At 49.0% G+C, this 26,592-nt stretch overlaps 7 protein-coding genes across 7 annotated transcripts; 2 read left to right on the top strand and 5 right to left on the bottom strand.

Moving 5' to 3' along the window:
- Nucleotides 1-332: 332 nt before the first annotated feature.
- On the top strand, nt 333-1,058 carry EV420DRAFT_1622808 (mitochondrial import inner membrane translocase subunit Tim17/22; the record flags this gene model as incomplete). The annotated part of the gene is made up of 6 exons (XM_060475857.1): nt 333-364; nt 417-516; nt 569-755; nt 824-864; nt 887-947; nt 1,000-1,058. 6 exons carry the CDS (start codon nt 333-335, stop codon nt 1,056-1,058), a joined length of 480 nt encoding a protein of 159 aa, XP_060325068.1.
- Nucleotides 1,059-2,176: 1,118 nt separating this feature from the next.
- EV420DRAFT_1575129 (uncharacterized protein) lies at nt 2,177-3,366 on the bottom strand (the record flags this gene model as incomplete). The annotated part of the gene is made up of 6 exons (XM_060474451.1): nt 3,235-3,366; nt 3,010-3,183; nt 2,909-2,961; nt 2,768-2,855; nt 2,627-2,712; nt 2,177-2,574 (listed from the first exon to the last, which is right to left on the bottom strand). Coding segments are annotated over exons 1-6 (926 nt in total), but the record flags the coding sequence as incomplete, so codon positions are not given.
- Nucleotides 3,367-4,678: 1,312 nt separating this feature from the next.
- On the bottom strand, nt 4,679-6,432 carry EV420DRAFT_1010991 (uncharacterized protein). Its single transcript, XM_060465310.1, has 3 exons — nt 6,187-6,432; nt 5,407-6,134; nt 4,679-5,354 (listed from the first exon to the last, which is right to left on the bottom strand). Exons 1-3 carry the CDS (start codon nt 6,252-6,254, stop codon nt 4,915-4,917), a joined length of 1,236 nt encoding a protein of 411 aa, XP_060325066.1. The 5' UTR covers nt 6,255-6,432; the 3' UTR covers nt 4,679-4,914.
- A 1,365-nt stretch (nt 6,433-7,797) lies between these two features.
- Nucleotides 7,798-9,337, bottom strand: EV420DRAFT_1631385 (xylose isomerase-like protein; the record flags this gene model as incomplete). Its single annotated transcript, XM_060476148.1, is given in 3 exon segments — nt 7,798-8,639; nt 8,693-8,799; nt 8,819-9,337. 3 exon segments carry the CDS (start codon nt 9,335-9,337, stop codon nt 7,982-7,984), a joined length of 1,284 nt encoding a protein of 427 aa, XP_060325065.1. The 3' UTR covers nt 7,798-7,981.
- A 3,755-nt stretch (nt 9,338-13,092) lies between these two features.
- On the bottom strand, nt 13,093-15,723 carry EV420DRAFT_1751901 (uncharacterized protein; the record flags this gene model as incomplete). Its single annotated transcript, XM_060480384.1, has 5 exons — nt 15,574-15,723; nt 15,492-15,523; nt 13,790-15,441; nt 13,437-13,739; nt 13,093-13,405 (listed from the first exon to the last, which is right to left on the bottom strand). Exons 1-5 carry the CDS (start codon nt 15,620-15,622, stop codon nt 13,093-13,095), a joined length of 2,349 nt encoding a protein of 782 aa, XP_060325064.1. The 5' UTR covers nt 15,623-15,723.
- A 1,927-nt stretch (nt 15,724-17,650) lies between these two features.
- On the top strand, nt 17,651-18,261 carry EV420DRAFT_1648971 (50S ribosomal protein L24; the record flags this gene model as incomplete). Its single annotated transcript, XM_060478233.1, has 2 exons — nt 17,651-17,887; nt 17,938-18,261. 2 exons carry the CDS (start codon nt 17,651-17,653, stop codon nt 18,259-18,261), a joined length of 561 nt encoding a protein of 186 aa, XP_060325063.1.
- A 934-nt stretch (nt 18,262-19,195) lies between these two features.
- EV420DRAFT_1722922 (uncharacterized protein) lies at nt 19,196-26,324 on the bottom strand (the record flags this gene model as incomplete). Its single annotated transcript, XM_060479785.1, has 11 exons — nt 26,018-26,324; nt 25,841-25,966; nt 25,081-25,794; nt 24,710-25,026; nt 24,478-24,658; nt 24,244-24,429; nt 23,803-24,190; nt 22,987-23,756; nt 21,722-22,939; nt 19,281-21,674; nt 19,196-19,228 (listed from the first exon to the last, which is right to left on the bottom strand). Exons 1-11 carry the CDS (start codon nt 26,294-26,296, stop codon nt 19,196-19,198), a joined length of 6,606 nt encoding a protein of 2,201 aa, XP_060325062.1. The 5' UTR covers nt 26,297-26,324.
- Nucleotides 26,325-26,592: the final 268 nt, after the last annotated feature.

The raw sequence follows: 26,592 nt of genomic DNA, 5'->3' as shown, positions 1-26,592 counted from the left end.
GATTTGCTCTCGGACCCTCTAATATGCTGATTATGGACAAAGTTTTCACATCTTTTTGGCCTCAGATATGCTAATTTCCATGAAAACCTTGGCTTCACAGGGACCTCTTTGAAGGCCAAGGCGCATAAATTGAGCGTCTCCACGAACTTAAGAGACACCATACTTATCCCTCGTGTATACAAATGGAGTCATATTCGTCCTCGGCAGAATTAGGTGACGACAACGGCACCGAATTTGGCGTGGCACCTTAAAGTTAGCAGGAGTCACAGAGACGAATCAGGCTCAGCAGTTGCCCTCACACGCTCCCCCCACATCGCCCTTTGCACTCTTCGATGGCCCATGCAGATCATTCCCGCGATCCCTGGCAAGCATCTTTCCGTATACTCAGCTCACAAGCCCACTAAACATATCTCCAGTCCCTGGGTGATTCTCAATGACCTCGGTGCTGCATTCGCAATGGGTGCCGTTGGTGGCGGCATCTGGTATAGCATTAAGGGTGCCCGGAACTCTCCTAGAGTGCGTGCAACTTATATTCAAAAGAATTTCTTCCCACCAGTACTTCGTTCAGGGTGAACGGTTTGTTGGCGCCATATCATCCATGAAGGCCCGAGCGCCAGTTACAGGCGGTAATTTGGGAGTATTCGGAGGACTGGTCTCAACATTCGATTGTGCTGCGAAGGGCTGGAGACAAAAAGAAGATGCATGGAACGCTATCATATCTGGATTCATGACCGGTGGATGTCTAGGCGCTCGAAGTACGCTGCTGTTTCGTCTTTTTCCTCAAAGTTATAGCAAGTGACCGCCCCATTTTTCTGATACTTAGGTGGACCCAGATCTGCTTTTGGCTCCGCCATAGCATGTGGTGTCCCTTCTCGGTGTATTCGAGGGTGTGGGTGTTCTTGTATCACGCGTATTTAGTGAAAGGCCACAGCCACAGATGGTCCCATGTGCGCTACCATCTCTTTCAACTCAACTCTTGTTCATATATATGTTGCACAGTACCTGTGCCGATGGCTCCCCAACAGCAAGCTTCTTCATCCATCCCTGGCTTGCAATAGAAACCCTTCCGTCTATACGCTACTTGTCGACGCTATCTTATATACATATAATTATACCCTGCTCTCAAAACGTCGTCACTTTGATAAGGTAGCGCGTAGATTTCTGACGCCCCCTTCGTTATAGCTCAACGGGACTCGGTTTTCAGTGACACCTTCCAGGCAGCAAGGCAATTACTAGCTGTTCTAGTTCCTTTTGGTCATAATCGACACAAGATTCCAGGTTGACGATGGAGCAACGCCATTCGTGTCCAATGTTCGCCTAGTTCGTCGAGTCTCGTTTCTCATATATGTCCCAGGACATCATATCGACCCCACTTTCACCTCTTCGAACTATCATGGTTACCAGTCTTGACCATTACACTGCAAAGACCGAAAATCAGGAGTTCACCCCGCAACAGAAGATTGAAGGTACATGATGTCATATAGACCTCGAAGTATGATCGTGCTCATACTAACGAGATCGTTCCATAGGACGTACTATCGATACGGCAGTCACAAAGACCTGTGCGGCACCTGACGAATTGGGATTTTTCATTTGGCATTGGAAGGGGAATATCGAATGTGTGAGTACAACGATGCAGTTTATTATTACACTACCAACTTATCAAGAGGTTTGTCAAAGATCGCAGTCACAGCGTCAGGACACAGTTCCTTACTGACTTGAGCATGGACGAGGCCATGCGGCACATAGACCAGACTGAATTGGATGGTTAGTGACATTTCTCGCTCTTGGGACGGTCAGTCCTTCTTATCTATGTACTTTACCTACTTGACCGACTTGACCGAGTACTCTATCTTGAATTTATAGATTTATACGGTTTATGGAACAGGCGAATCGCTCCGTAACAGACTTGTTTGTCTCGTAATTCTAAAGTCTAGGTATTAAAGGCGTCGAGATCATTATGCGCAGAGAATACAATAAGAAAGAACCAAAAAAACGCAGCATTAATATGCCTTCGGGGCATCCATACCTAGCCTAATATCTTCCATCGCGGCCAAACGTTCGACACGCATTTTCTCGATATCTCCTCCCAGCGCCACTTCCCACCAGCGCTCTTCCTTCGGGACATCTCGCCATCCTCCTGTCAAGAACTTTTTCATGGCTTTTGGGTCAGGACTGCTCGAACATCTTTTTCGCAGCTACATATGATGGCGGAGGATTTTCCACAGAATAATCTCCTACGGAGAATCCGTTAATGGCCAGCACCAATGCCGGCGGTATCGTGATACGGCCAATCTTGAAACAGAACTGAGAGATAGATATACAGTGCACGATTGCACCGTCAGGTTCCTCGTGAGAAGTAGCAAGTTTGGCTGCAAGTTTTCGGAGATCGGCGGGGTGGTCGGTGGTGCTGAGAAGAGGTGTTGAGGCCTCGAGGGGTGTAGGCGCGGTAATATCGTCTGCCGGTGTACGAATCGGGCCATTAAAGACACCCGGGGCAGGAGAAGGAGCCACTCTCTTCTCCGCCTTTCGGCCCTTCTTTGCCTTGGTGACAAATTTACCGACTGCATACATCTGATGAACGCGTCAGACCTTCGACAGGTAGTGGACGTGATTAGAGACACACCCATTTATCACCCCAAGATGCGACGGTGAGACGGACTTCGTACGACGCTAAAATAGGGATCTCTCTGAGAAACAAAAAGTGTGTTGCTGCGATGAACTCTTTAACGGCGGTATTGAGAAATATAGGTTGTAGCAAACGCACCAGCCAAAGGAATGTATCCATTCACGCCTTCACGGAAGAGTTGAGGCGTATACTTGCACGCCCATCTGAAGCGGACCGCGTCTAGTGTCTGCATACATGATAAACACGCCTCGTTCAGGACTAGTGAGAGTTAAAATTGACCTTGGCATAGCATGAATTACTGAGGTGGAGATTAAAATCGCTCTCGTCAAGGCCTTGAATAGTGTAAGTATAGCAGGAGAGTGACGTTGGTGCAAACTCACTGGCCCAGTTGTAATAATTCATGGTCATGACAAACGGATTTTTCCCAATTGGAGACATCGAGTCCCACCATGCCTGCGACGCTATTTTCTTCCCGGCCTTGTTCTTGTGAACGATGCTCAAGCGATGTAGCCTGTGCCACATACGAAGGTTGTAATAGGGCGCCAAAACACGGACTGGAAGATTGTTAGCCCTTCAAGCCGTGCGCGTAGTATTCGAGAACGTACGGTGCCATGCCAGAGGGAAAGACCTTATGTTAAGAAGAAGGAGAACGGCCAGGAAATATTTGAAAGGCGTAGCCAGGCCCAAGAGTCGGTCGACAATCGGGGGGACCATGATGGGAAAAGACAACATTCACGATAGGCGCTGAACGCCTTACATTATATTCGCCGGCTTGGGACCGGTTGACTTGTAACCGATAACCGGATGATCGATGAGCAGCGTGGCTTATCAAATCCACGTTACTACTTACTTTCGTAAAGTAATTCTCGTGCTAATCAACGGAGTGCATCAGATCTTGACGCGTATTAGAGTCCGAACGGCCTAGCAGCGATGTGGAGCCACCGTACCATCATTATAATACTCGCGCTAGTGCTGATCTTGAAGGAAGAGCAGCTGAATGGATAGTTGGGCAGTTAAAAACTACTGATCGTTTGAAACAATGACAGTATAGTCGCTAATGGTACGATTAATACCATCATAAAAATGGTTGCTATCGTACGCGTCTTATATTCCATTGACAGGCGTCATTACACATGCTAGGGACCTACTCGGCTACACGGTTATTTTGATTCACGCTGGTACGATTACTGACGAAAATGGGAAGGCGTATCGGTAAGAGGAGCTATTAAGACGTTCTAGTATATAGTGAAGTCAGCTCATTCGAACTTTCTTGTGCGTGACGGTCAGATGGCATTTTGTCTTCGTTTTCAAGTAGTATTGATGGCCCCGGACCCGGTGGTAAGCTGGACTCCGTACGTTAGGAACACAAGAACAGCGTAGAAACATGCAAACTATACGGGATGACAAGACCAATTGAACACCATAATTCACTGTAGAGTTTGTCCGAATTAGGTTTAGACCTGCATACATACGTGCTCGAAGTCGAAGAATCAAGCGACAGCCAGACACTTCTACCATCAATTTCCTTCATATCTACGGGAAATCAAACTCGGTAAACTCTGACTCCAATGCCCTAAATGAAACTTTTTCGTCGAATTCGTCAAGCAACGTGAAAACGCCTGTAAATTCGTACGTGGTTCTGCACCCTGGAAGGCATTCCTTGCAAAGCCAGTATACCTCTCCAGTATAAGTAATCATATCCATCAATGTGATAAGGAGACGGCTTCGCATGTACGTGGAATTTCAAATCGTTTAAACCTACCTCGCGGCGACATGTTCAGCTTTACATCCCATCTGAAAAGCGACTTGAATAGAGAAAAATGAAGATCTGCTACCGACATCTTCATATGCCACCTCTCGAAGCACGGTTCGTTGTAAATCATCGTCCAAGTTTTTTCGCCCTCGTGGGTGAAAATACTCCCTGGCGAGAGAACCTAGTTACACGCAAGTAGAGCAGTAATTGAGAAATTATCCTGATGTACACTGGGGAACTTCCGTCTCTCAATTTGATACAAGGACAGTGCGGGGTTCAGGTTGACGGAGGCTTTCAAAAGCAAAATACATCGACACACGATCATTGAGAGAAGGATTTTCGAACCCGTGATTTCCCGGGGCCTCCGATTTTCCTCCGTCCAATCCGATCACTTGCACTGTCCTTCAACGGAAGACTTTCAGATCAAGAACACGTACAAGCAACTTTGACACAGCTACACATCTACAAGGAAACAAACTGTTTACGGTAAGAATGTTATGTCATGCTTTGCCAGACACATTCGTCAACTGCTTCAGAATCTCTCGTCCAGGAGTGTGAAAGCAGACGCGGATTCATACTTGGCTCTGCACCTTGGAAGGCAATGCATGCAAAGCCAATGCATGACCCCCCTATAATTATACCCCGGGATGTACCTGTACTCATAATTGTAATATGGCTGAGCATGTATATAGAAGCGCAATTCGCATAGATTTATCTCGGGACGACACAAAACGTCGTCCAGAGCGTTCCAGAAACGCGGGTCGCATAGCGGCATCGAACCACCCTGAATCTTGTGCTGGTCGACTGCAACCACAATGGTGACTATTTCAAGCTGGTTTTCGGATGGAAGGGCAAGGAACGTAGTCGTCCACCACTGGACACAGCTGTTCATCTGGTCCATATCGTCGGTCAGGCTTATGATGGCGGATAGGTCCTGCACGTGCTCGATGTGTAGAGGATAGAGTTCCCTGTCTTGGAAGGAGAAGAGTTAGAATATTGAAGACTTCTATGATCACGACCTTACTCATATTGATATATCCAATCTCGAACCTCTCGAGGGAAGGCTTTGTAAGATCCAGCAATGCCTGGATATGAAAGACCATGGTTCTGTCAAATACGAGCCTCACTCCATCTCCTTCAATGAAGAGCTGTTTCAATGCGCTCAGGTCGACCGGCGACTCTGGACTGATGAAAAGGTCCCATGTACTATAGTCGCCGTCGATAACAGCGATGCTGAAGTTTTGCAGTGTCGGTCTTTGAAGGATGGTGGTAGTCACTGAGCCGCCCTCTCCCTGTAACTTGCAGCCCTTCAGAATGAGACGAATGAGTTTCGGCATCGAGGCAACGAGATTCTTCATGTCGTTCTTGGAGCATGTGATAGAGTCCAAATCCAACACGCAGATGTGGGGAAAGGGTATGAAGGCTGAGCGAAACGCTGAGGTATTCGGAAAGTTGAACCAATTCAGGCCCTTGACTTTCATGCTGTTTATAGGGACGCGTTCATCCTTGAGGAGCCTTAGGAGGGGGACGAAGTACGGGTCGGATCTGAGGATCATCGAGTCACGATCCTCTATCTGGATTTCATTCCAGCTTTCATCGGCGTGGGGAATATGTGGGTGAGGGGGAATATTGAGTGCAAGGTGGATGCTGGGGGAAGCTGTGATGAGATTGTACAGATCTTGAGATCTATAGCGCTGTCGTTCGCCGAAGTATAAGAAATCTTGGAATTCTGGCAGACTCATGGATGCTAAGCTGTGACTCGGATCAGTAGATAAATCCAGGACGTACACAGTTGAACACTCACGAGATGGCAGAGAATGTGGTCTCGGAGAGAACCCTGGAAGACCTCTTAAGAGAAGGATAGGCACACATACAGACAATGGGAGTGAACAATGGTGCTTGCGGTCCGACTCCCTGACGGCCAGACTGCTCAAATTAGTGATCACTGTTCACTGTTAGCTAGTTCGGCTAAGGGCCCCAAGCTGCCTGGCACCTTTGTCCAATGCTCGCCAAATTCGTCACTACGCTCCTTTTTGATCGTTGCAACGTCTAGAGGGACACAGCGTTTCGACGAGAAAGGAGACAGGGCTACCAATCCACAGTGGGATTGGTCATGAAAGTAGCCACCATTGTCTCTTTATTTAGTTACCGAGCGCAAGACCGATTGGGCCGGAACTTTCGCCTTTCTTTGTTTTATCTGCATCGAGAACGTTAAAACGCTCCTTCGTAAGAAATAGGCGACCACTACTCGCCTAGACGTTCCTATCTAGATACCGTGTGTGATCAGCTTAGACTGCCCAAGCATGATTTAAGACCTTTCTCTCGTTTCAAATAGCAGCCATCACGTATTTGATTGTGTATGATGTGGCGGAGTAAGTTTTTTGCCAGCCATTCTATTTCTAGGAACATGCACCTGCATCCTGTGGATTAGATAAATGTCGAGAGAAACTGTAGTGGTGTACTACTCACTGCATCATGATCCTGGGACCAAAAAACAGAGTATTCATCACCTGAATTAACGGCGCTCAGGATTTCACGACAACGTAAAAGGTCGGGTATTCAAATTGGGCCCGTTCGGAGAAGCGCTGGAGTACTCTCGTGGCACGAATCCCTGGTGCGAGAATCGTACACGGCGATAACACACTCCCTGATGATGGCTGGGGTATCGCCATGCCTGCGCTCAATAGGACGTCTTGTGAAGCTAATCCACTACGGGGTAGAGCCGGGCCACTCCATGAACGTGACTGAGCTCCAAGATGCCGGCCAAGAGAGACACTAGGAAGACATAAACAATGCTATGATGGACGGATCAAATAAGAGAGGACGCTCAGTAGTTTTTTGTTGTCATGAGCTATCGAGACTCGAAGAAATTAAAGCTGAGACTCTGGATTTAGGTGTAACATCGCGATGAGAATCAGTGATAACTCTCTTCCCTAACCCATGACAATAGCTTTTTCTCGTACAAGGACATGAAGGAGTGCCATACTTGATCTGTCAAGAAAAAGGCATCGCATTTGCAACCATATGTTTCGAAACTGGATGATAAAGCCAGGAGTGAATGACTAATTGCGTGAACGTCAAATAGCAGTTCAGAATTATTGTGGGTAATTGGGAAACATTCGTTTCTCGATCTTTGACATAAGGATTTACTGGGAGGATGAGGTTCGAGCAAGGTTGAGGAGACGAATTTTTGAACCCGTGATTTCCCGACATCTACTCGATCTTCCGGCTACCTCCGTCCCGTCGGCACCGGCCGTCTGGAAACCTTGACAGAGTATTGACGACCATATTCGTCTTCATAAAATCATAACGCTCGAGGGGTAAATCACCGAAGCCCCTCCTTTACACTTCTTCACATTTCGAATTCGCAGCTACCGCTTCCAGGTGTATTCGCCCTCTGATGTCTACTTCGTATAATCATGGAAACCAGCAGAACCGGTATGTATTGGAAAAACGAGGAACATAGAGGTATCTTACATTCAGGTAACATTCAGTATGACTGTTGTACATAGGCTAACGAAGATTTCTCTTGTCAGCTCATTTAGCGTGCAAGAAAAGGAAAAGTAACGTCCGTGAAGTTTGGTCTTGGATTCATTCTGTTACGCCGCTACCTCAGTTTCTCGCCACTCTGGATTTACGTCCATGATACTCTCCTTCCGGTCTACAGGCTCTGATACTGCACCCTCCACAGCTGAGTCGAAGCTGCCTAAACTCTCGTCGCTTTCGCTTTCTTCTCCATCAACGGTTAAGGGAGGCGTCACACTGGGGATGACTTCATCCGCCTCGTCTCCTGACAGCACCTGCCATAGCTTATTTAAGCCACCGATCCCCCTTCGCCCATGTCTCCATGGGCAGTCCTCATCCTGTTCCAATAGACTCTTGTTGAATACCTCTAAGCTCCACCAGCCGCTGAATCCCGTAGCTTGCACCAGCTTGGTCATCTGAACCACAGGGAGGAAGCCGATATAGCCGGTGGGAGGGTTGGGATTGGACGTATCCTCTCCCGAGGGTTCCACGTTCTCGGGCAGAGGCTCGCAGGGAAATAATCGTGACGCGCGAGACCAAATCATCCTCCGAGGCGCGTCTGGAGCATCGAATATAGGCTGCAACGGCCGGGTGGCGTCAGCGAGCTGATACAGGAATATCCTGTCTCCGGGGATCGACCTTGACATCTTCTCGAGATTCTCCATCATTTTAGCCAGAGTCTGCTCTGTTCGAATCGAGGATTCGGTGGCTGGGTCGGCGTATTGGTTGCCGCTGTTAAGGTAGATGAGCGATGGTGCTTATCGTAGCGATATAGTTGAGCTTACAGCGTGTTGAAGGAATCGAGGATGATACCGACATTGGGAAGGTTTACTCGTTGGACAACGTCCCAGACGGGCTCCCAGTTGTCCACGACAGTGCCCCAGGATAAAGGCTCAGTAGCCTATCCTGACATCGTATGTCGCTGCAAGCTCACCGAGGCGACGGAAAGCGTCTACCTGAGCGTCGAGGTACATTTCCACGGTGTAAGTATCAGTGATCGGATGAGGTCCAGGGACGTGGTTGGAGCAGACGAGCATGAGATCGCATTGGAAGTACTCCATCAATCTCAGCCAGCGCTCAGCGCTGTCCAATCCTGCTTGGACATCTTCCTCGGTTTTGAAGTTCTCGAAATTTCGTAGAGGTTGCACGACGGGTATGGTAAGGTTATGAGAAACGCACAAGGCGGTGATCACCTTCGCGCATTCGCACTCGAGGTCGGGGGTGGATAGGGAATGTGGGTCAAAAGGTTCGTCAAAGAGATGGTGATGTTTGCCGTTGATAACTTCGGCTACGAAGCCCTCGAAATCGACCATGAAGATTTCAATGCCATTGTAGCCTAAACTAGAGGCAACTTTGATCTTCGTCGGCAGGGAGTGGTACAAGCACGAGCCCAGTGAAAGGCTCGCTATCGCGAACTGCGGTCTGAGCATGGCTTGGGAAAGGAAAGGGAGCAGTCGAAGTCAGCTTCCTCTTTTTGATCGTCGGAATGGGATTTTTCCTCCCGTGGATGATCCCTCTTCCGTCGCTTGATTGGCCCCAGGAAGGCTGACAGGACATTCTACAGCCATGCGACGCCACTTTTGGGGCTGCTATGCTGTGAGAATGTCATGACATTGAAGGATCATGAGGGACTGGGCTCCAAACTTTGCTACCTTCCTGTTCGGATCGGGGACGTTTTCTTCCGTATCATTTAAATCCAGTCTTCAAAATCTCAGTGGATCGTTGAAGCCTTGGCGTCATTCACAGCTGATCATTTGCCTTGAGCGTTGTAGATGAAGTGAATTCAGAACAGGGGAGAAGGCGGTGATGTCGGACCGCCGGGTCTCCTAAAAGTCCAGCTGGTGCGATGACCTACATGCGCGTGGCAAACTATGTCAAATTGTTTGTTTACCGTCTTCTGCGTCTGCCTACAAAAGTTGTTCCTGCATTCCTACCTATGTGTATCTGTTAGAAACACTTTATTCTCAGTAGCATTATCATTCATCTCTGCGAATTCTTGGTTCAAGTTTGGTCAGATTAAATTAAGGGAAATGTTGCCGTCGGCAAGTCACGTGAGCGTATTATTCGTTTTTTCCCCCGAACGCTAACAGCCACCATCCTACATACCCAAGTCTCTAACCGGCGTGTCCAGCTTTCTCGTCTTTCTCGACCTTTCGCGCTTCGGGTCCCTTTTCTCTTTGCGCTGGCTCGCTCTATGCTTGTGTCCTGTCGCCCAAGCCACAGACATTCATCGTGAATGTTGTCTAACCCTAAGTCTTCTCAGTCTGCCATTTGACCGCGTTTTCGCTTGAGAAACACATATTTCTGTTGCCGATGGTTACAAGAGTAACGACCAAGAGGGCGTGACGTTGGGGTGTAAAGTGCTGAATGCGTCGTGTTGGTTGTCTTGGGTGTTCGCGGGTTTCTTCAGGCATTCTTGCCTAACAATGACACTCATCTTTGTGCATTCTTATCGCATCTCCGGAAAGTGCTCATTCACTCGCCAGTCTTCTTTGCCACTTCTACGCACCGAATCTCGCCTGTGTTGCCTCGGGATCCCGATTCACTGCATAGCGTAGCAAGACCACTTGCGTACAAGAATGCCCTTCTTCATTTGGGGTCTGACGCCATGCATGTGAAGAGGGAGTGCAATGCCGGAAATGCGTAGATTAACTTTCAAGTGCAGAAGACGGCGTAGTTGGAGCACCAGAGAAGCGTCGCGGGACCTCCCTGAATGACACAGAGAGAGTCGAGTGGGTTCCACACAGCTATAGAGATCTACCATGCGAGCATTTGAGATAATCGCTGGGCATCCGTACTGGTCTTCAAGATCTTCTTCGCCGCATTGTTACTCCACGACTCGCGATTCTTCCACACCAGTGACATTTATTTGTTGCTGGTGCACCACTTCGTCACTGCCCTGGCTTCATGACAGTTTCATTCCCTTAAGAGGATCAAGTATCCGCACAGGTCTCTGGCGACCTTCTTTTCCGCTGGTCTGTTCTCGTTAGGAGGGCAAGTCCAAATCCCGGTGATGTTTCTTGTGGATTAGTTTCCCTCGATCGCCGTGAGTCACTGTGGTGTTCTCTGTTGGTTATGACTATGCAGGGACACCATAGGAGAGGCTCAGAAGCGTCGGCGTGCGCATCGAAATCCACATGGCCTACGGCGGCATGGTTACATTGGCAATTCTGGACCGAGTTCTTCTGCAAAGAGATCTTCAAGAGGAACATACAGGAAAGCGAGGCTGCTGGGCTAAACACGCGGAAGCGGCTTTCGTAGGTGATACGCTTTAGCACGGCGCGATGCTGGTAGCTCTGGGGGAGGTATCTTATCTTTAGGGATGGCGGATCTGTCTACGCCTCGATTACCTTCGTCCGCCCTCTTTGGTTTTCTGTCCTTCTACTACAGGAAGGCGGATACGACGTTTTTGGCTATGCTGTAGTAAGCCACTTTCCTCTCTTTTGCTTTCTGTCCGGACGTGGTGGCTTGTGAACGAGGAATGATGATCCCAGGATTCGTGTGCTAGGCAGATGTATGGACCAGGATGCTTCCGTTATTCGGCCGAGACTGCGAAGACATAGTCTCTTGAGCCTGCTTCGATCCCTTGCTTGTTCTGCTCTTCCTCACCGAGACTTGTCAAGGCCTTTCTTTGTATCTGAGAGGAGAAAGCTAACTATCCTTGACCCAAAACTGGCAACCTGTCGGTGCATCTTTAGAAACATCAGGCTCCTGTGGTCGCGGCGTTCGTTGGCCCTCTGTTGTGCTCTGTTGTTTTCATTGATAATTGTTACTCCTACGGGATGTTTCAATAGAGTTTTGTGCTCGAGTGTCATTGGACAGTCCACGGAGCGCTGACGAGGGTTGCGGCGTTGTAATCGTGGTGCTGCTTGGTTGTGTTCGGGATGTGTCAGGGGATGCTCTTGGTGAGATGTTTGACTACGCTCCCTCAGAACTTTGAAGGGTGCAGTCTAGGTAACATACAGGAAGACGGAGTAGGTGAGGGCGAGGCAGGATCGAGGCTAAAGAGCGGTCCTACTCGCGAGAAGTACTGAGGATATCTGGTTGGTTATCCTGGTATCCTTGTTTGTTGGGTTCTGTGGTATTGTCATATACTCGTTCATGTATGGGCACCGCGGTAGATGGATGGTACGGGACAGAGGGAGGGTAGTTGGATACCTTGCGGTTGCTATCGGCTGTGAGGTATCCGACGCTGAAGCGAAAGTGACCGAACGGTGTGGTTGGTGCGACGTCGTTGAAGAGGGACGTTGCATAAACTCGAGAGTGGATACCAGATATTCGGGGATCAACGTGGCTGATCTGTGGATATCTTTCCTAGGGTTTGGACGTTTTTGGGGAGGATATTTTGATGTCCGAAGATCCAGATTTCGACGTCTTGATAATTTTTGGATTTTTGGATTGCCTTCGTGGTGATCTGATTGTGTTTTCTTCTGTTGAAATACGAGAGACAGGTGAGCTTCTCCTTTCAAATGATTTCTAATTCTTACAATTTTCAGGCAATAATGGCGGCTACCGCAACATTGGAAATGTAGCACTTTTAGTCCAGATCATCCTCAATTGCGACTACAAGATGAGTTTTCTTTTTTCTTTTTTTCTTTTCTTTCTTTCTTTTCTTTTTTCGTGTATGCAGAAAGGTTGGGGCGCTCGTTTTTGCGTCAATGAGATGTATCTACCTCTGTCTATATATGCTCGGTGTTCAGCTGTGGCATCTTCAGCGTTTCAACTCTCGATGCCAAACTTACTGCATCGTTAACCAGAGGGAAGATGATCTAGTTTCGCGCCTGCGTTCTGTGTAACACCCAGCCTTCTGCGTCAATCTACGTAACAGTTGTACTGACTTTATGGGACGCTCACGACCGCCCGTCAACTGCTGCGTCACATTTGTTCATCTATGTTCACTCCCTGACAAACCCACGCCATCGCGGCTATCAAACCTTTTCTGCCCAAACGAAGACATAATTAGACCTAACCGGGGACAAGATTATTAAGAAGTGAGTGGAGTGAGTAGGTAGGTAGGTATCTTCAAGCCGGAAACGCAAACGAGTGGTAATTAACTGTAAACGTAAAAAAGATAAAGCGGTCAAAGGCCGAGTCGTAGAACTACAACAAGTACAGTACAGTAATGGCACAACACATAATAAATCCAAACCAATAATTATATCCTTAAAATGAAGAGTAAAAAGGATTACCCCGTCATCCCCTCGAACCCAAAACTCTTCCCCCAAAATTTCTCGTCCCACTCTCCATCCCAACTCAAGGCATCCATTGTGCCCGAGCCCGCTGGGTCCGGCGCCCAGCCGGACGAGAAGATATTAGCACTCGGGTCGAATATATCCCCAGGTAAGAACAGCGGCGAGAGCGACACGCCGTCCTTACCCCAATCCACCATAGCCGGAGGCGCGTACAGCCCATCCGACGTATACACCGAGCCTGGTTCTTCCCTCTTCCCAGGATTATTCCTTGCCGGGTGGTCCTCCTCCTTGTCTCGCTTCCGCTTGCTCCCGTCGCCCTCAGTTTTGCGGGTTCAACCCTTCGATGTCCATGAGCCGGTCCAGCCTTCGCCAACACCGCCTCGCAAGCTCCCACGTCTCTCCAATGGTTTTCAGCGCCTCTGCACAGTTCATCAGGTGCAGTTGGGTCTGCAGACGGAGGGTAGGCCGGACGGATAGCTTATACCCGGAGAGATGGGCAATCGCGGTGGTGAATATGAGGTAGATCATCGCAGGATTTGACTGCGCCAGAGAGGAAGGATCCACCGTGAGTTTGTCGAGAAGAACATTGAATGTCGACGCAGCGTCGAGGAACGTTGAATGGGTTGTTTTGTCCTTGAAACTATTTTTGGTTAGGAACGGGATGAAGGAACGATAAGGATAAGGACTTACAAGGGCCGGTAGAGCAGGATGATGGCTACTTGGTAGAACATGTTGATTTCCAAGACCCTGCGCTCCGGTTGATGACCAAGGGAAATACGAAACTGGACGGGAAGGTCGTGATGCCACCGATCAAGCTCTGCCTTGAGCGTTTCCATAGGCTTCCCTGCCGGGAATTCGAATCCAAGATAGAGATGCAAGTTGATGCGAGAAACAATTCGGCACAGTGAAGAGGTCTGAACAAATAGGTCGCCTGAATCCTTCACGATACTAGGAGGTGGACGAAGAGCATCAACGATTCCTGGAGGTCGACCGAGCTGCAAAGACAGCAGGAGGTCGAGGGTAAGACATACTCCCCAAACCTCCGATGTAGGTTTTAATTCGAGCTCCTGTGCCATTCGCACGGCGAGACCTATGAGCAACCACGCTTGGCCCTCACTCCCGCGTCCATGATCTCGAAGAGCGAGGAGTAGAAGTGTTTGCACGCTCTCAAGTCGGCTACCTTTCCGTAGGAGAGCGCTCATAGCGGTACGTGCTTGCTCATACCACAAATCGGCGGCAATTTTGCTCGGGTCACCTCCGAAGACTGTCAGGGCCGGATTTGACGGCGACAGCCGACCAGCATAGGCACACAACGCAAGCATGAGGCATGTTGTGCCTTCCGGCACCGTAGGTGCAGTGAGTTTTGGCTCGATAAGATGTCGAGGAGGTAGCAGGGGATAACTGGGGTGTACGTGTGTATAGTAGACGTCAATGAGATTGGTGAGAATGTGTTCAGGAGGAAGATCGACTTGTTCGGTTGGAGGGAGAAAATCAAGTTTGGATGACGGTGATGTTGCCTCAAAATTAGCGGAGCGCCAGTAGCTGCCAGTATACGCTGGATTTGACTCGTCAGTGAGCCCTTTGTAGTCTAGGTCGGTGGTCATCTCTACGTCAGGAGGAGTGGCCACAGGAAAGGCATTTGAGATCGGGGATGGGTATGTCAGCAACGGTGCTCTGGAGGTCGTGGGAGATGTAGAAGGAAAAGAAAAATCGACGTCTTCGCGTGACCATACGGGCGTATCACACTTCTTGAGCTGTGGTGGAGGTGTATGTGTACGCTCAAAGGACTCGCGTGACATGGAATAGCTATAAGACAGATGAGGCTGCTCGCTTGTCGGTGAGGGCGTCGTCTGCATGACAGACGGTGAATGCGAATGTCCATTAGCCTTGGCTTGATAGAATGTCGGCTGTGATGGTGTCGAAGGTGACTGTTGTTGCCCACCGCCCGCCTTCAAGTTGGGATTTGGCGGCGGCAACAAAGGCTTAGCAAACGTCTCCTGGTCGGTCCGCTGAGCAAAGGGGGCAAACGTATTGGTCAGATCGTCGAGGATCTTGGCGGCATCAGTGCCGGTCCAGACGACCTTGTAGGCATCCCACACATCCTGGGTACATGTCTTACTCTCCGTACGAAGAATCTCCACAGACTGCAGGCATAATTCGGAGAACGCCACAGTCCCCCGAAGTTTGAGGATACAAAGACCGAGCAGAGTCTCGAGCAGCGTCACTCGGGTCTCTGTATAGCGTAGATAACCAGATGGTGGGCCTCGACGACGAGGCTCGCGCGAGTAGGAGCATTCAACCTTGGTTTCTTTGCAGAAAAAACAGGGATCTAGGCCGTCACACTTTGAAGTATTAGGTCTCTTCTTCTGGCACATGTATGGGATAAACAGACCTTTTTCCGCTTGAGACGACAGGTATTGCAAGCTACGTAAAGGAAGTCAAAAACGGGCGTGGCGAGAAAAAAGATGCCGGACCTCTAGAGACCTTCTTGTTCGTTTTTTCGGGTGCTGGAGGCGGGTTCATCTTACCCCACAGTGTGGAGGTATGGGGTAAGAATTTGGAGAGATTGGTCTCGGAGGGAGGTTGTTCCAAGCAAACGGAGGGAGAGGGTTGTTCCAGATCCTCTCTGGCTTGCTGACTCATCACCACGTGTCGGAGTTCAAATGTTTCTCCACCTTACCCCGCAGAGGGGTCCCGCTTTTCAAAAAGGGTATATCCGGTCTCTAATTCCTAAATTTGTTTTACTTGTACTCACTCTGGCCTACTCCAGCTCCCTAGCCTCCCTAGTAGGCTCACTACATTTCTAGTAACGGTCGAGAGGGATCAATCATGTGGACCTTGCTGTATCTTATTTTGGGATCCACCGCCGACCACTGTCGGTGCCGCACATCTACCCTGTGCGGTAGACCCGAATTACCACGCCAGAGATAGGGATTCGTGGGAGATGAATACCGATGTCACCCGTGATCGCTTTTTTGCAAGCTGTCAAAGACAACATATGGTCCCTTTGATCTCGGAAATCTTGTGGAGGTCGTTGAACAGGGCCCTGTTCTAAAGCCCCCTCCCGTCGTCATAAAATGAGTCGACCGTAGTCTGGTAGGTCATAGCCTTCTATTTGACACCCTTTCTTCCAAACGACGACAAGTTTTCTGGTTCTTCGAGTCTGATATTCTCGGATTTCGAAGTAAATCGGTTGTAGCGACATCGGCAAGTAAGTAAGGCGTCGTGTTCAAGAAAACACCGTCCTACATTTGGTGGCTGTAAGACCAATAAAGCGTCAGAGTCCGAAGGGTGTGATCCTGTTGCTTTGCCTGAGTAAAGTGACCGATCCTGGGAAGGTGTTGGCAATGCTGAAGTTTCGACTGTCCAAAATCAAATAACTTGAACCCTGCCGCGGTTTGTGCTATATTCCGTGGCTCAAAATCACCATGTCTAACACCAAGAAAGTGTAGTTCTGCGTGGTGATGTGCGCTATTTACTGCATCCGCAAACGCAGGTACCGAAAAACAAAGCACTCACCTCCTGAATCAACAATGCATCCGTTATGTGACCTCAGTACCCATGGATCAGATGAGGCGATTGTAAAGAACATAACTTGTCGAATTGCTTCACAGGTACGAAATGTCAGAAGCAGACGCAAGAGTGGAGTAGAAGCCGACCAAATACAAGAAAGAATTCAGCAGGGGAGCTTGTTGGTGAGATTTCGTGGAAGAGGGTCCATCTCCGTAACGCGGTTAACCTTTTTGAACGTCAAATCAATGAGCTTTGGTTTGCCGTTAAGTATTATTCTTCCGCGGGACCAACTTGAGCCCTCGGGCCGTCCGCCCGGGAGAAATCGGATTCGACGCCCTGGAACAACTCCTATCCAACCTTTGACGTTTAACCAAACCAAGTTCCGCTGAGGCGGCCGAAAGATGACGTTTCTATGTCGATGATGCAAGAGAAAAGGTATGTATTAAGTAGAGGGAGACGGAGAATTGTCCGTTTCCGAGGGTCCGAGGATATCGATAATGAAAGAGCATGTCGACTTCAACTTATACTAATGCGACATCCAAAGGAATGTTTATGATCTTGCACAGGCACGAGACTGGGGAATAGAACGCGACGAGCGTACGTAGATTGTTGTTGCCCTGGTCCTGTTTGGTTTGAAAGTGTCCCATTGGCAGGCCTAGAAAATATGATTCTTCTTCCCAGGACTTGGCCTTGGGGGCCTCCTCCTAGTCTCCTGCACTGGCGTCTTCCTAGACCTTTCTTCCTCTGACTACCTGACTATTTTTTCTTCCCCGTATTCTTCTTTCCTACTGATCCTCGCAGTCAGTAGGATGAGTGGAGAGTTGGAGGATATGCCAGACCTGATATTCCAAGAGATTTGTGGTCATGAATAAGTAGATAATATATCACACGGCCAGAACGCAAAGTCAAACCCAGAGACCAAATCGTTTGGAGTCTGGACGAAGTAACTTCGGCAGGTGCTGCCGGGGCGTAAGCTGACATAATGAGCGGGCCGGCCGACAAACCCTAACCCCAGTTCTTCCCTCTCGCGAGTTGCCAATGCGACCAACTCTTTCTGTACTGAAAGTCGCGGTGCTATCGCAACCTTTTAAGCGGTCGCAGCTTGGTATCTTCCAGGGAAAATCCAAGCAATACGGCAACAACGTTCCCTTCTCCAAGCACAAGTCACGCAGGACATGGCTTCCCAATGTCCAAACGAAGCGTATCTTTTCTGATGCCCTAAACCAGTCTATCAAGTTGAAGGTCACTACGAGAGCGTTGAAGACAATAAAGAAGGTGTGTTGCACTTATCAGGTAGTCTATATGGATGATTGAAGGGAGTGTAGCACGGTGGACTCGATAACTACCTCACAAAGGGGATGAGGCCTTCAGAACTCAGTTACGAGGGAATGCGGCTCCGCGTTGGTGTACTAGACGCCATACGGACACCGCTACCCGCCAATGCTCAACTACGAAAATCCCCGGCGTTCCTCAAGGAGCAGAAGAAGACGGCAGGAAAGGCGAGACTTGCAGAGATCATCGAGGCGCAGAGGACCGCCCTCAGCCGGGTCAAGCTCAATCAGAAGCCGACGCTGGAGGACGCGAGGAGGGTCAGGATGGAGGTGATGGAGACTCTGGGGCTGAAGGTGACGCCGGACCGTAATAGGTGAGTTAAAAAGTTGCCTTTTGCTGGTGTGGAGCGCCAATTCTTTACAGGGACAATAAAAGGGCCATCTTGGGTTTCTTACATCAGAGAGCGAACTCACGACAGAAAGTATTACAAGGAACTTCATAATGCACAAACATTCTTTTCTCACCTCCTTGGATCTTGGAGCCAAGTTATCTATGCCCACCCGGATCCGTTCACTCAAAGTTGCTTGATAACTGATGTTGCAGATCCCATCTCATTCTCTGTTGGTAGAAGCGGTTGTTAGTGCTCTCACCCCGACTGTTAGACGAATTTCCGGCCAGGTGCAAGAGTGCATCTCATATGTTATGTGGAAGAATTAAATCCTAGACTATTTTTCACTCATGGCCGGGCTTGACGCTATCGACGAGGAAGTTCTGAAATGTATCTTCCTCCTCCGAAGCTTGTCGACGTGTTTTTTTTCTTGTTGACCGCCATGCAAGCTCTTTTGCAGCGGTATCCTGTTGCTTCCAGGACTTCTACGCATCGCGGATATATCAGAACGTTCCACAAGTCTGGCACGAATAAAAAAACTCAGGATTCTGCCGTCTTTATAGATCTACGTCAGATGTGATTGGACGGAAATTCTCCTGTCGTCGTTTTGAGACGTTTGAACAGTAGAACACTTCGGCAATCATATGGATGGTTATGATGCTCTATAAAAGTCTGGCTAGGGAGAGACTAGCATTTGAATGAAGGAGTACACGTCTCATTCCGCAAAAGACCTCCATCCCGTTAGTGGCTTCTCGTAGTTCCTGGCCTGACAATATGTTCATCGTCAGGATTTGAATGTTTGGAAGCGACCAACACGAACAGTCAATCGGAATGGGAGAGAATGAAATAGAATACACTACTTTTTGATACATCCAGTGAATAAATACAGGTTGGTGGTACAGAAAGGAACGATATTGATTCAGCTACCAAGACTGAAGCATGCTTTGGGCACATTCCTACGACGAAAAAAGTCAGGAAGACATAAAATCACAATCTGTTAAAACCAACCTTCAGCCGTCCTAGATTATGCACAATCGCCACATTGACCATTGTCTTAAGTTTCCGTCGCATATCTCCCTTGTTCAGGGTGTACTGATACGCTCCTGAACACTGGCAAAACTTGGATACGTTGTCGGACTGTATCTGCCGGCACTTTGAACATCTCAAATCCTGCAGCGCAAACGACCTCTCCATATCGAATAACACCTTCATCAATGTGAACTCGATAGCTTGTCGATCATATTCTCCATGGCAATTCAGGCAGATCCACCTCTGCGACACGTCGAGATTATTCGGAAGCAGGTCTGGGTCACGACAAAAATCGAAGTCGCGTAGGGCATCACAGTGCCTGCAAGGGACGTTGGAGAGGATAAGCGGCTCGCAGGGATTGCGAAAAATGGCATCGTTTGCGAATTCACGAACCCCGATAAGATCGAGTAGATTCCGTTTCAACAATCCGATCTCAACTTGATAATCCTTGGCCAGCACGAACACCGCACAGGTGAACTTGACAAATTCTAAGACAGGGTCGGAAAGATGAAGGTAGGAGCCAGGGAGGACCGGGAAATCGAAGCTACTCGTTAGTTCTTCATTCAGCATGGCCTCCCTATGCCGTTCTTGTACGCTTCCAACCAGTTTGAGGAGTTTTCTGGTCAGGCGTCGGGAAATGAACTCTTGTGTTGACTCGATCTCGCTCTTTTTCGTAACATCCCGCTGACTAGAATCCAGGGCACCGTTGCGTAGCGCACGTAGAGGTACTCGTGATGCTTCGTTGGTGCGCTGCCGAATCTTGTAGAGCTCTACCGCAAAAAATTGGATGGCGACACCAAAGTCCTTCTGGATGGCCGGCGGAAGGAACTCTGCGATATTCCAGTGGTTCTCCAGTGTCAGCTCTTCAGGGGGCTCAAGGGCGAGAGGATCTTCGCACACGATGCCTCCCATGTTGGCGTTGTCCATGAAGAGTAAAAAGTCGTAGAACTTATCGGTTTGTAAGTAGATATGCTCGAAGAGTTCATGGGATGTGACGGCGGTGTTGATGTATGTTGCATACGCATGGGCTGTGCCAGGAGGCTTGGAGGTGGAGAGAAGTAGGCGGCTGAAATCAGCGTAGATGACATGCGATCCGAGGCGCTTAAATTCCGCCAATAACTGGATAAATGTCTTCCGCATAAGGCCATGGACGAAGCGATGGAGGTTAGGATCATAAAGCTGCGATGCGCTTGAGCTGATCCATCGCCAGAAATGGTCAATGGTTACAGACGGACTTCCGAGCTCGCCATGGATTTTGTCAAGAAGCCAAGTCTTCACCATGTTCCTCAAAATGCTAAACGTTTGTGCGGAAATATTCGACTCGCCCAGGGTGAGATCTCGCTGTCCTTCACCGTTCTTGTACTCATCGAGTGTCTTGGACACCGAGTCGAAGGCGGTCGATCCACCAGTCCCCTCGAGCTCGTTAATGACAACGGAATGTAGGACAGAATTGACGGCCAGGTTTCGAACGCTGATTTCGAGACAGACATTAGAATAACATCCGGGTGACTGGAACTCCGTGGTTGGGAACTCCTCTGATAGTCTCTGGTCATTCTCGATACCGCCGAGGTCGGGCTGTTCTCCAGGTGACCACCAGAGTACCATGTCGTTCTGGATGAGACGGCGAGCGAAGGAAATATCGGAAAGAAGAAGAGGCTGATCGCCTTCAATGTGTCCGATGGGGACATCGTAGTAATCCGCAAGTGATATCATGCGATCAAGCCATGTCCCAAGCGAAAGATACCGATTTAGCATCTTCTGAGCGACGTGGGCTTGCCATGGAAACACATCCAGTGTATGAGGTCCCCGAGCTTTGGTCATTGAGAATACAGGAAATTTGGACAGCTTCGGAAGCAATCGGTCGAAGTACGCCTGATCTTTGCTCGAGGAGATGACAACAGTATATGACTTGTCTTCCATCAAGCCAAACTCGCGGGAAATCGCTTTGAGGGCGGTAGCGTCGGTGGAATGATATGTCGTAGTAAATTCGCGAGCGTCCTCGTAAATTATAGAGGGAGAAGTTCCATACTTTTCCTGCCTTTTTCGCTTCAAATCGGCATAAGTCGCCTCTAATTTGGGTATGGGTTGGCGACGTGTTGCTGGATCAACAATGTGAAGCTTGATAGGACCTGTCGGTGAGAAAGTGGCAAACACATGCAGCGGGGCAGTTGCAGAGCACGCATGATAAAGGAATATGTATTTTCCGCCTATCCCTCCTTGTAGGTACTTGCGAGAAGCAGAGGTCGACTGAGTTGCGCGATCGAGTTGGTGGAGGTCGAAACCAACGGTCTGACCTCGGTTCAACGTCATGTTGGGATCTTCAAGTGTACATGATCTTCCTAGTTTGAGAAGCCCTCGAACAACGAGAGGGACCTTACAGACGTTAGTAATGCGCCTTGACTTGAACCGAAGTACGTTACCTGTTCTTCAAATACTCCATCCACGTTAGGATCATTGGCAAGATCAATGAAGTGCTCATGGATGTCATTGTAAACATCTTCACGAACAGACAATTGGTAAAGATTCGTTGACGGACGCTCACGAGGTAGACTGCGAGTGACTTTCTCAAAGGTATAGAAATCCGGCCGGAAGATGTCCTCCTTGGGATTTCTGAGATGGATATACATCTCTCTGGGTATTCGTAAGGGGGCTGAGACGATCTCCCCATCAACGGACAACCATAGAATAAATCGACCAGTAATCTTGCTCGGGCGGATTTGTAATACGTCCCAAGTGCGACTCGTTTTGACTTTGACGCCTCGAAACATGGATGGCACGACTACTGGCGCTGAATTATTCCATCGGATGTCTTGTCGTTGCTTCCAGCGAGGACGCATTGCCTTAATCCAAGCGGAATAATTGATGGAAGGATCAGGTATCGCAGGAAGAGTCTCTTCTTCAACCTCAGGCTCTGGTGTCTTCGGCCGAACTTTGCGGTTGACAACGGCGATGCGAATACGCTTGTTTTGCGTCTCTTCTCCCTCCATATCCTCAATGTCCCGAGGCGGCGGAGGTTGTGATTCCTCTCCAGTAGCAGGCTTGAAGAAGTCTGTGAGCTTGTTTTGTTTGAACTTGTCGCCTGCTACCGCCACTCGTTTATGAAGCCAGTCGGGGTGACGTATACGAGGAACAGGATTTGGAACCTTTTGCATAGCAGCCGGTATCGTTATGAGTTTTTGGATCACCGATCCCAGGCGCTCTATGTAGTACTGCCAATCCAAGATAGATCGCAGATCAAAGTTGACCAAGCTACTATCTTTGAGCCATTTGCGAAGGTAGGTTCTCTTGACGCTTTCCTCCGCAGAAAAAATTGCGACTGGAACAGCACGCTCCGTGACAGGTGCTCCGACTGGACGCTCCGAGATAATAAACTTGCACGCAAGACCCTTGTCCTTCACCATTTGATCGCCAAGGAATTCGGCAAGACGACGAGCAGTACTGATGGACGTCGACTTCTGCCCACCATATTCAGCAAGTGTCCTAGACATGCTTCGATTCTCTGCAATGAGTTCAACCAGTTCTTCATCGTCAAGACTCTCGGCTTTACTGAAGAGGACGTCGAGCCATTGGTCGGCCACCTCCGCGACCGCAGTATAGCATTCTTGCGTGGTGGTGCCGAGTAGGAACTTTTCGAAGATCTGGATTGAAAGATTTTGATCAACTGGAGCTCTCCGCGCCGCTTCACTTCAAAACCTTTCAATTCGGCCAATGAACCGTCGTCGTTGAAAACAGCGTAACGTTTCTTCAACAATTTGTCTTCCTCCTTCGACGATGGCAGGATCATGGCCTTGTAAGGACCATCGAGCTCGAAAAAGATCGAGTTCTCGCTGTGGACCTTATACTCGCCCGTTTCAGGGTCCAAATCGTGGTACTGGTGATTGGTGAATTTCGCATGAACGAGATGATTTAGCATAGTACAGGGGTAGGAGAAGGCGATAGCTTTGCCGTTCAAGAGTTGGAACTTGAAATTTTCTGGGAACACGCCGGGCAGCATACACCAAATTCCATCAGTATCCAGCTCAAGTGGTCGTCCAATCTGTTCGACTAAGGCACGCGCCATCTGGATGATTGTCGCACCAGTGAGACAGGTAATACCGGCCATTTCCATCGAATGCCATCGGGCACCCTTTCGCATGACGTATCCGTAGAACGAGTTTAAAATGCACTTATGAGCGAGCTGCAAGGAGTCATATAGCACAATCATCTTCTTTGCCTCGTCAACCTCGGCTATCGACTTTCCGCCGCTGACCGCTGAGTCCAAGTTCTTCTTCCAAGTCTTGTGAAGACCTTTATACTCGTAACGACGGTCACGAAACCTCCGCACAGTATCGACGTAGAAAGGATTCTCCCTCTGACAAATGATGGCCTCGCGATTCTCGATCTTCGTGTCCTTGGTCTTCTTATAGACCTTGCGGGAGTAGTCACCGAGTCGCTTGTGGAGCAAAGCTGTTTGCTCTGCAGGAGAGAGATCAGAGAAACGTCTTTCAGGATTGCCCAGGACGTTTTGGCGGAAAGGTTTCCTGGTTCAGAGCATGCCTGATCATGTTGTATTCGTCACGATGAGCAGGAAAGAACTCTCCTCTCCACGCCCATTCCAACCGTCGGTCGCATGTCTTCCCTGGTCTGTTGTAATCACAGACGGCGCAAACAGATTCGTCGACCATGGAGTCTGGCTGGAGTCGATTTGACAACATGATGTTAGGATACATCGCCGCAACGTCCAGATGATATATGAGTGGGTTGTCGGTGCGCTTCGGATTGTCCCTCATGACTTCCAGGGCGGCTTGTATCTCCGCCTTTACTTCTTCGTAGTTTGTAACATCATCCATGGACGACTTAGACTCTTCAACAATGCAGAAAGTTAGGGCCGCGTCGAGTTCATCAATTAACTGTTCAAGCTAGTCAGCATCTAATCTATGATGCATCAAAAGAAACTGAGTACCTGTTGTACGGCTGCAGGTCCAATCTTGAAATCGGTCTCGATATCACTACGGAAGACACCAGCCTCCAAAGCTTCGACGTGCCCGCCGACATAAGTTTCAGACGCTAGAAGGTGGCCGTCATACATATGCCCATGTGCCTCTTCGTGTCTGTTCGGCATAATGATTTTGCCTCGAAAAGCTTCAACCTAACGAGAAAGGTCAAACAAAGTGCGAAAGGAAGATCGTGGGCCTACCATTAGCAAGGTCTCGCATAAAGTCCCGGTGCCTTTACGCAACACCTCATCAGGGCAGAGTGGAATGATGTTACAGAGAGAGAAGATGAAAGGGTGGACATATTTCATGTAGAGATAATATGTGGCAACGGCATCGGAAACTGAATACTGTGCTAAGACTTGAGGCTGCTCCATAGCATAACTAGAAAAGTGTTGTCAAGACATGTTCTGAAAGCTGGAGTAGAACGCGTACGGAGTCATCAGTTCGGGGTCCAACTCTATAGGATTGTATCCGAGCTTCGCTGTGGTCACTGCTTTTAAGCCCTGACTTCCTTGGGGAAGGTATGAATCTCGTTTCACCCATCGGAAACAATCCATATGCACACATGTGCGACTCTTATACTCATCCTCACTGTCCTTGGCGAAACCGGTCTGAAGGAACATGTCGACTCCATTGGCCTTAGCCCTCGCATCCAGAAACGGAAAATCGAAAAAGTCTCCGTTGAAAGTCGCCATGACTGTGGGTTTCACATCTTGGATATGAGAGAAGAACCGACTGATAGTAGCGGCCTGTAGTTCCAAATTTAAGATAGCCCAAAGAAAATACGAAGACGATATACATACCTCATTCTCTTCGTTGAATATTATAAAAGGTCCCTCGTATCCTTCTTTGGGAGTGTACTCGAAGTCTTCAATATCTTCACTGACGATCTCCCGATTCGTGATCAGATATCCTTGGCCGTCTACCATATAAGAGATCATCATTACTTGGTCGATGGCCTGGTCAGGGAACTTGAGCGGTGCCTTCGTCGTCTCTATGTCATAGGCCATGACGATAGGATCCGCGCGCTTGACACGCTCAGCGATATGACGAAAAGCAGGCTGACCCGCTGTGAATGTCACGGCATACCACAAACCGACACGAATGTCGATGTCGATAGCAACGCGAAGGTAGTAGGGGACATCATATTCCCTGATGTCGATGATGCACTCCCGAGGATCCATATCACGCATCCTGGGCCCATTCCCTCCAAGCGCTTCCAACTCCCCATCAAGTTCGACGCCCATGCTTGCTCCACCTGCAGCTGCGCTGATAACTTCTGCATACGCATCGACGGCGTCGCGTTTCGAGCTATTTTCCAAAGCGAGAGGTAGGAGGTCCCGTCTGACCGTCAGAAGGTCTGATACATTTCGAAAACAGAGCTGGAGGTAGAGGCGGTGATGACCCATAAGATGATTAGGAAGCTTCAAGTCCTCTTTGCGCTCGCGCGAGATTCGACAGATGAGCCCTTCGTACTTCTTGTTCAGCCACTCTTCAATAGTAGATTCGGTTCCAGTCTATGCTTTTGTGAAATTCAGTTTGCGCTTGATACAAAGAGCTTACCTTGCACGCGATGCAGAAGTAGGGTTCGTACGCGTAAGTGGCCTTGAACATCCCGCCATCGTCTTGAATGAAATAGTAATCAACTGCAGCTTTTCCAGATGGCCAGTCCGGATCTTTGAGCAGCGTCTTGACAAAACAGATGAATGAAAATCCCATAACACGATGTAGGACACATACAGGATGCATATTGACTAGCCAGCCTTCCTTCATTCCACCTTCCTGTATCCTGGAAAAACCGAGCTTCTCGTCAACTTCATCATTCAAGGTTATCCTTTCGAATCTCTCAGCCATCTGCGTTCCATCGTCCTCACGTATTGGGGCAGGTTCACCAGGTTTATTGCTGCCACCTCTGCCACGTCCACGGCCGCGCCATCCACCACGAAAACCCGACCGAAACGAGCCTCCGCCTCTACCGCGAGACGATGTGAGTCCAAATGTGCCGCGTCCTCGAGCCATGCCGAGGTCGTCGAATACGGAATTGTTCAGGAAGAAAATAGGAAATGAGAAATGGTGTTGTGACTGTGTGACAAGGGAGGTGAACTAGCACGTGATGTGACCATCGCATTCCGGTCGGCTCCTCCTCTTCTTTGTTTGAATCACCTTTCTTGTCTCACTTCGAGATGATTCTCTTCACAATCCGCAACAGCTTCTGATAGTCATCGTATCTTGTCTTTTACCCCCTCTCGCATCGGCTTCACTGCCATTCGTGCCTCTGCAGAAAGTGAAGCTTCGGCAAGTGTACAATTATGTAG

This window comes from Desarmillaria tabescens, assembly GCF_030435595.1.
Source record: "Desarmillaria tabescens strain CCBAS 213 chromosome Unknown EV420scaffold_55, whole genome shotgun sequence".
Lineage (NCBI taxonomy): Eukaryota > Fungi > Basidiomycota > Agaricomycetes > Agaricales > Physalacriaceae > Desarmillaria > Desarmillaria tabescens.
Note: the sequence above shows the minus strand (reverse complement) of the source record. Positions and strands in the feature narration are given on the sequence as shown.

Excerpts from the sequence above, each read along its gene's own strand:
- EV420DRAFT_1010991 (XM_060465310.1), bottom strand. The coding sequence starts at position 6,254 with ATGTGTGCCTATCCTTCTCTTAAGAGGTCTTCCAGGGTTCTCTCCGAG. Across the intron at positions 6,135-6,186 it reads ACCACATTCTCTGCCATCTC|CTTAGCATCCATGAGTCTGC; the intron begins GTGAGTGTTCAA and ends TCCGAGTCACAG. Across the intron at positions 5,355-5,406 it reads GATTGGATATATCAATATGA|ACAGGGAACTCTATCCTCTA; the intron begins GTAAGGTCGTGA and ends TCTCCTTCCAAG.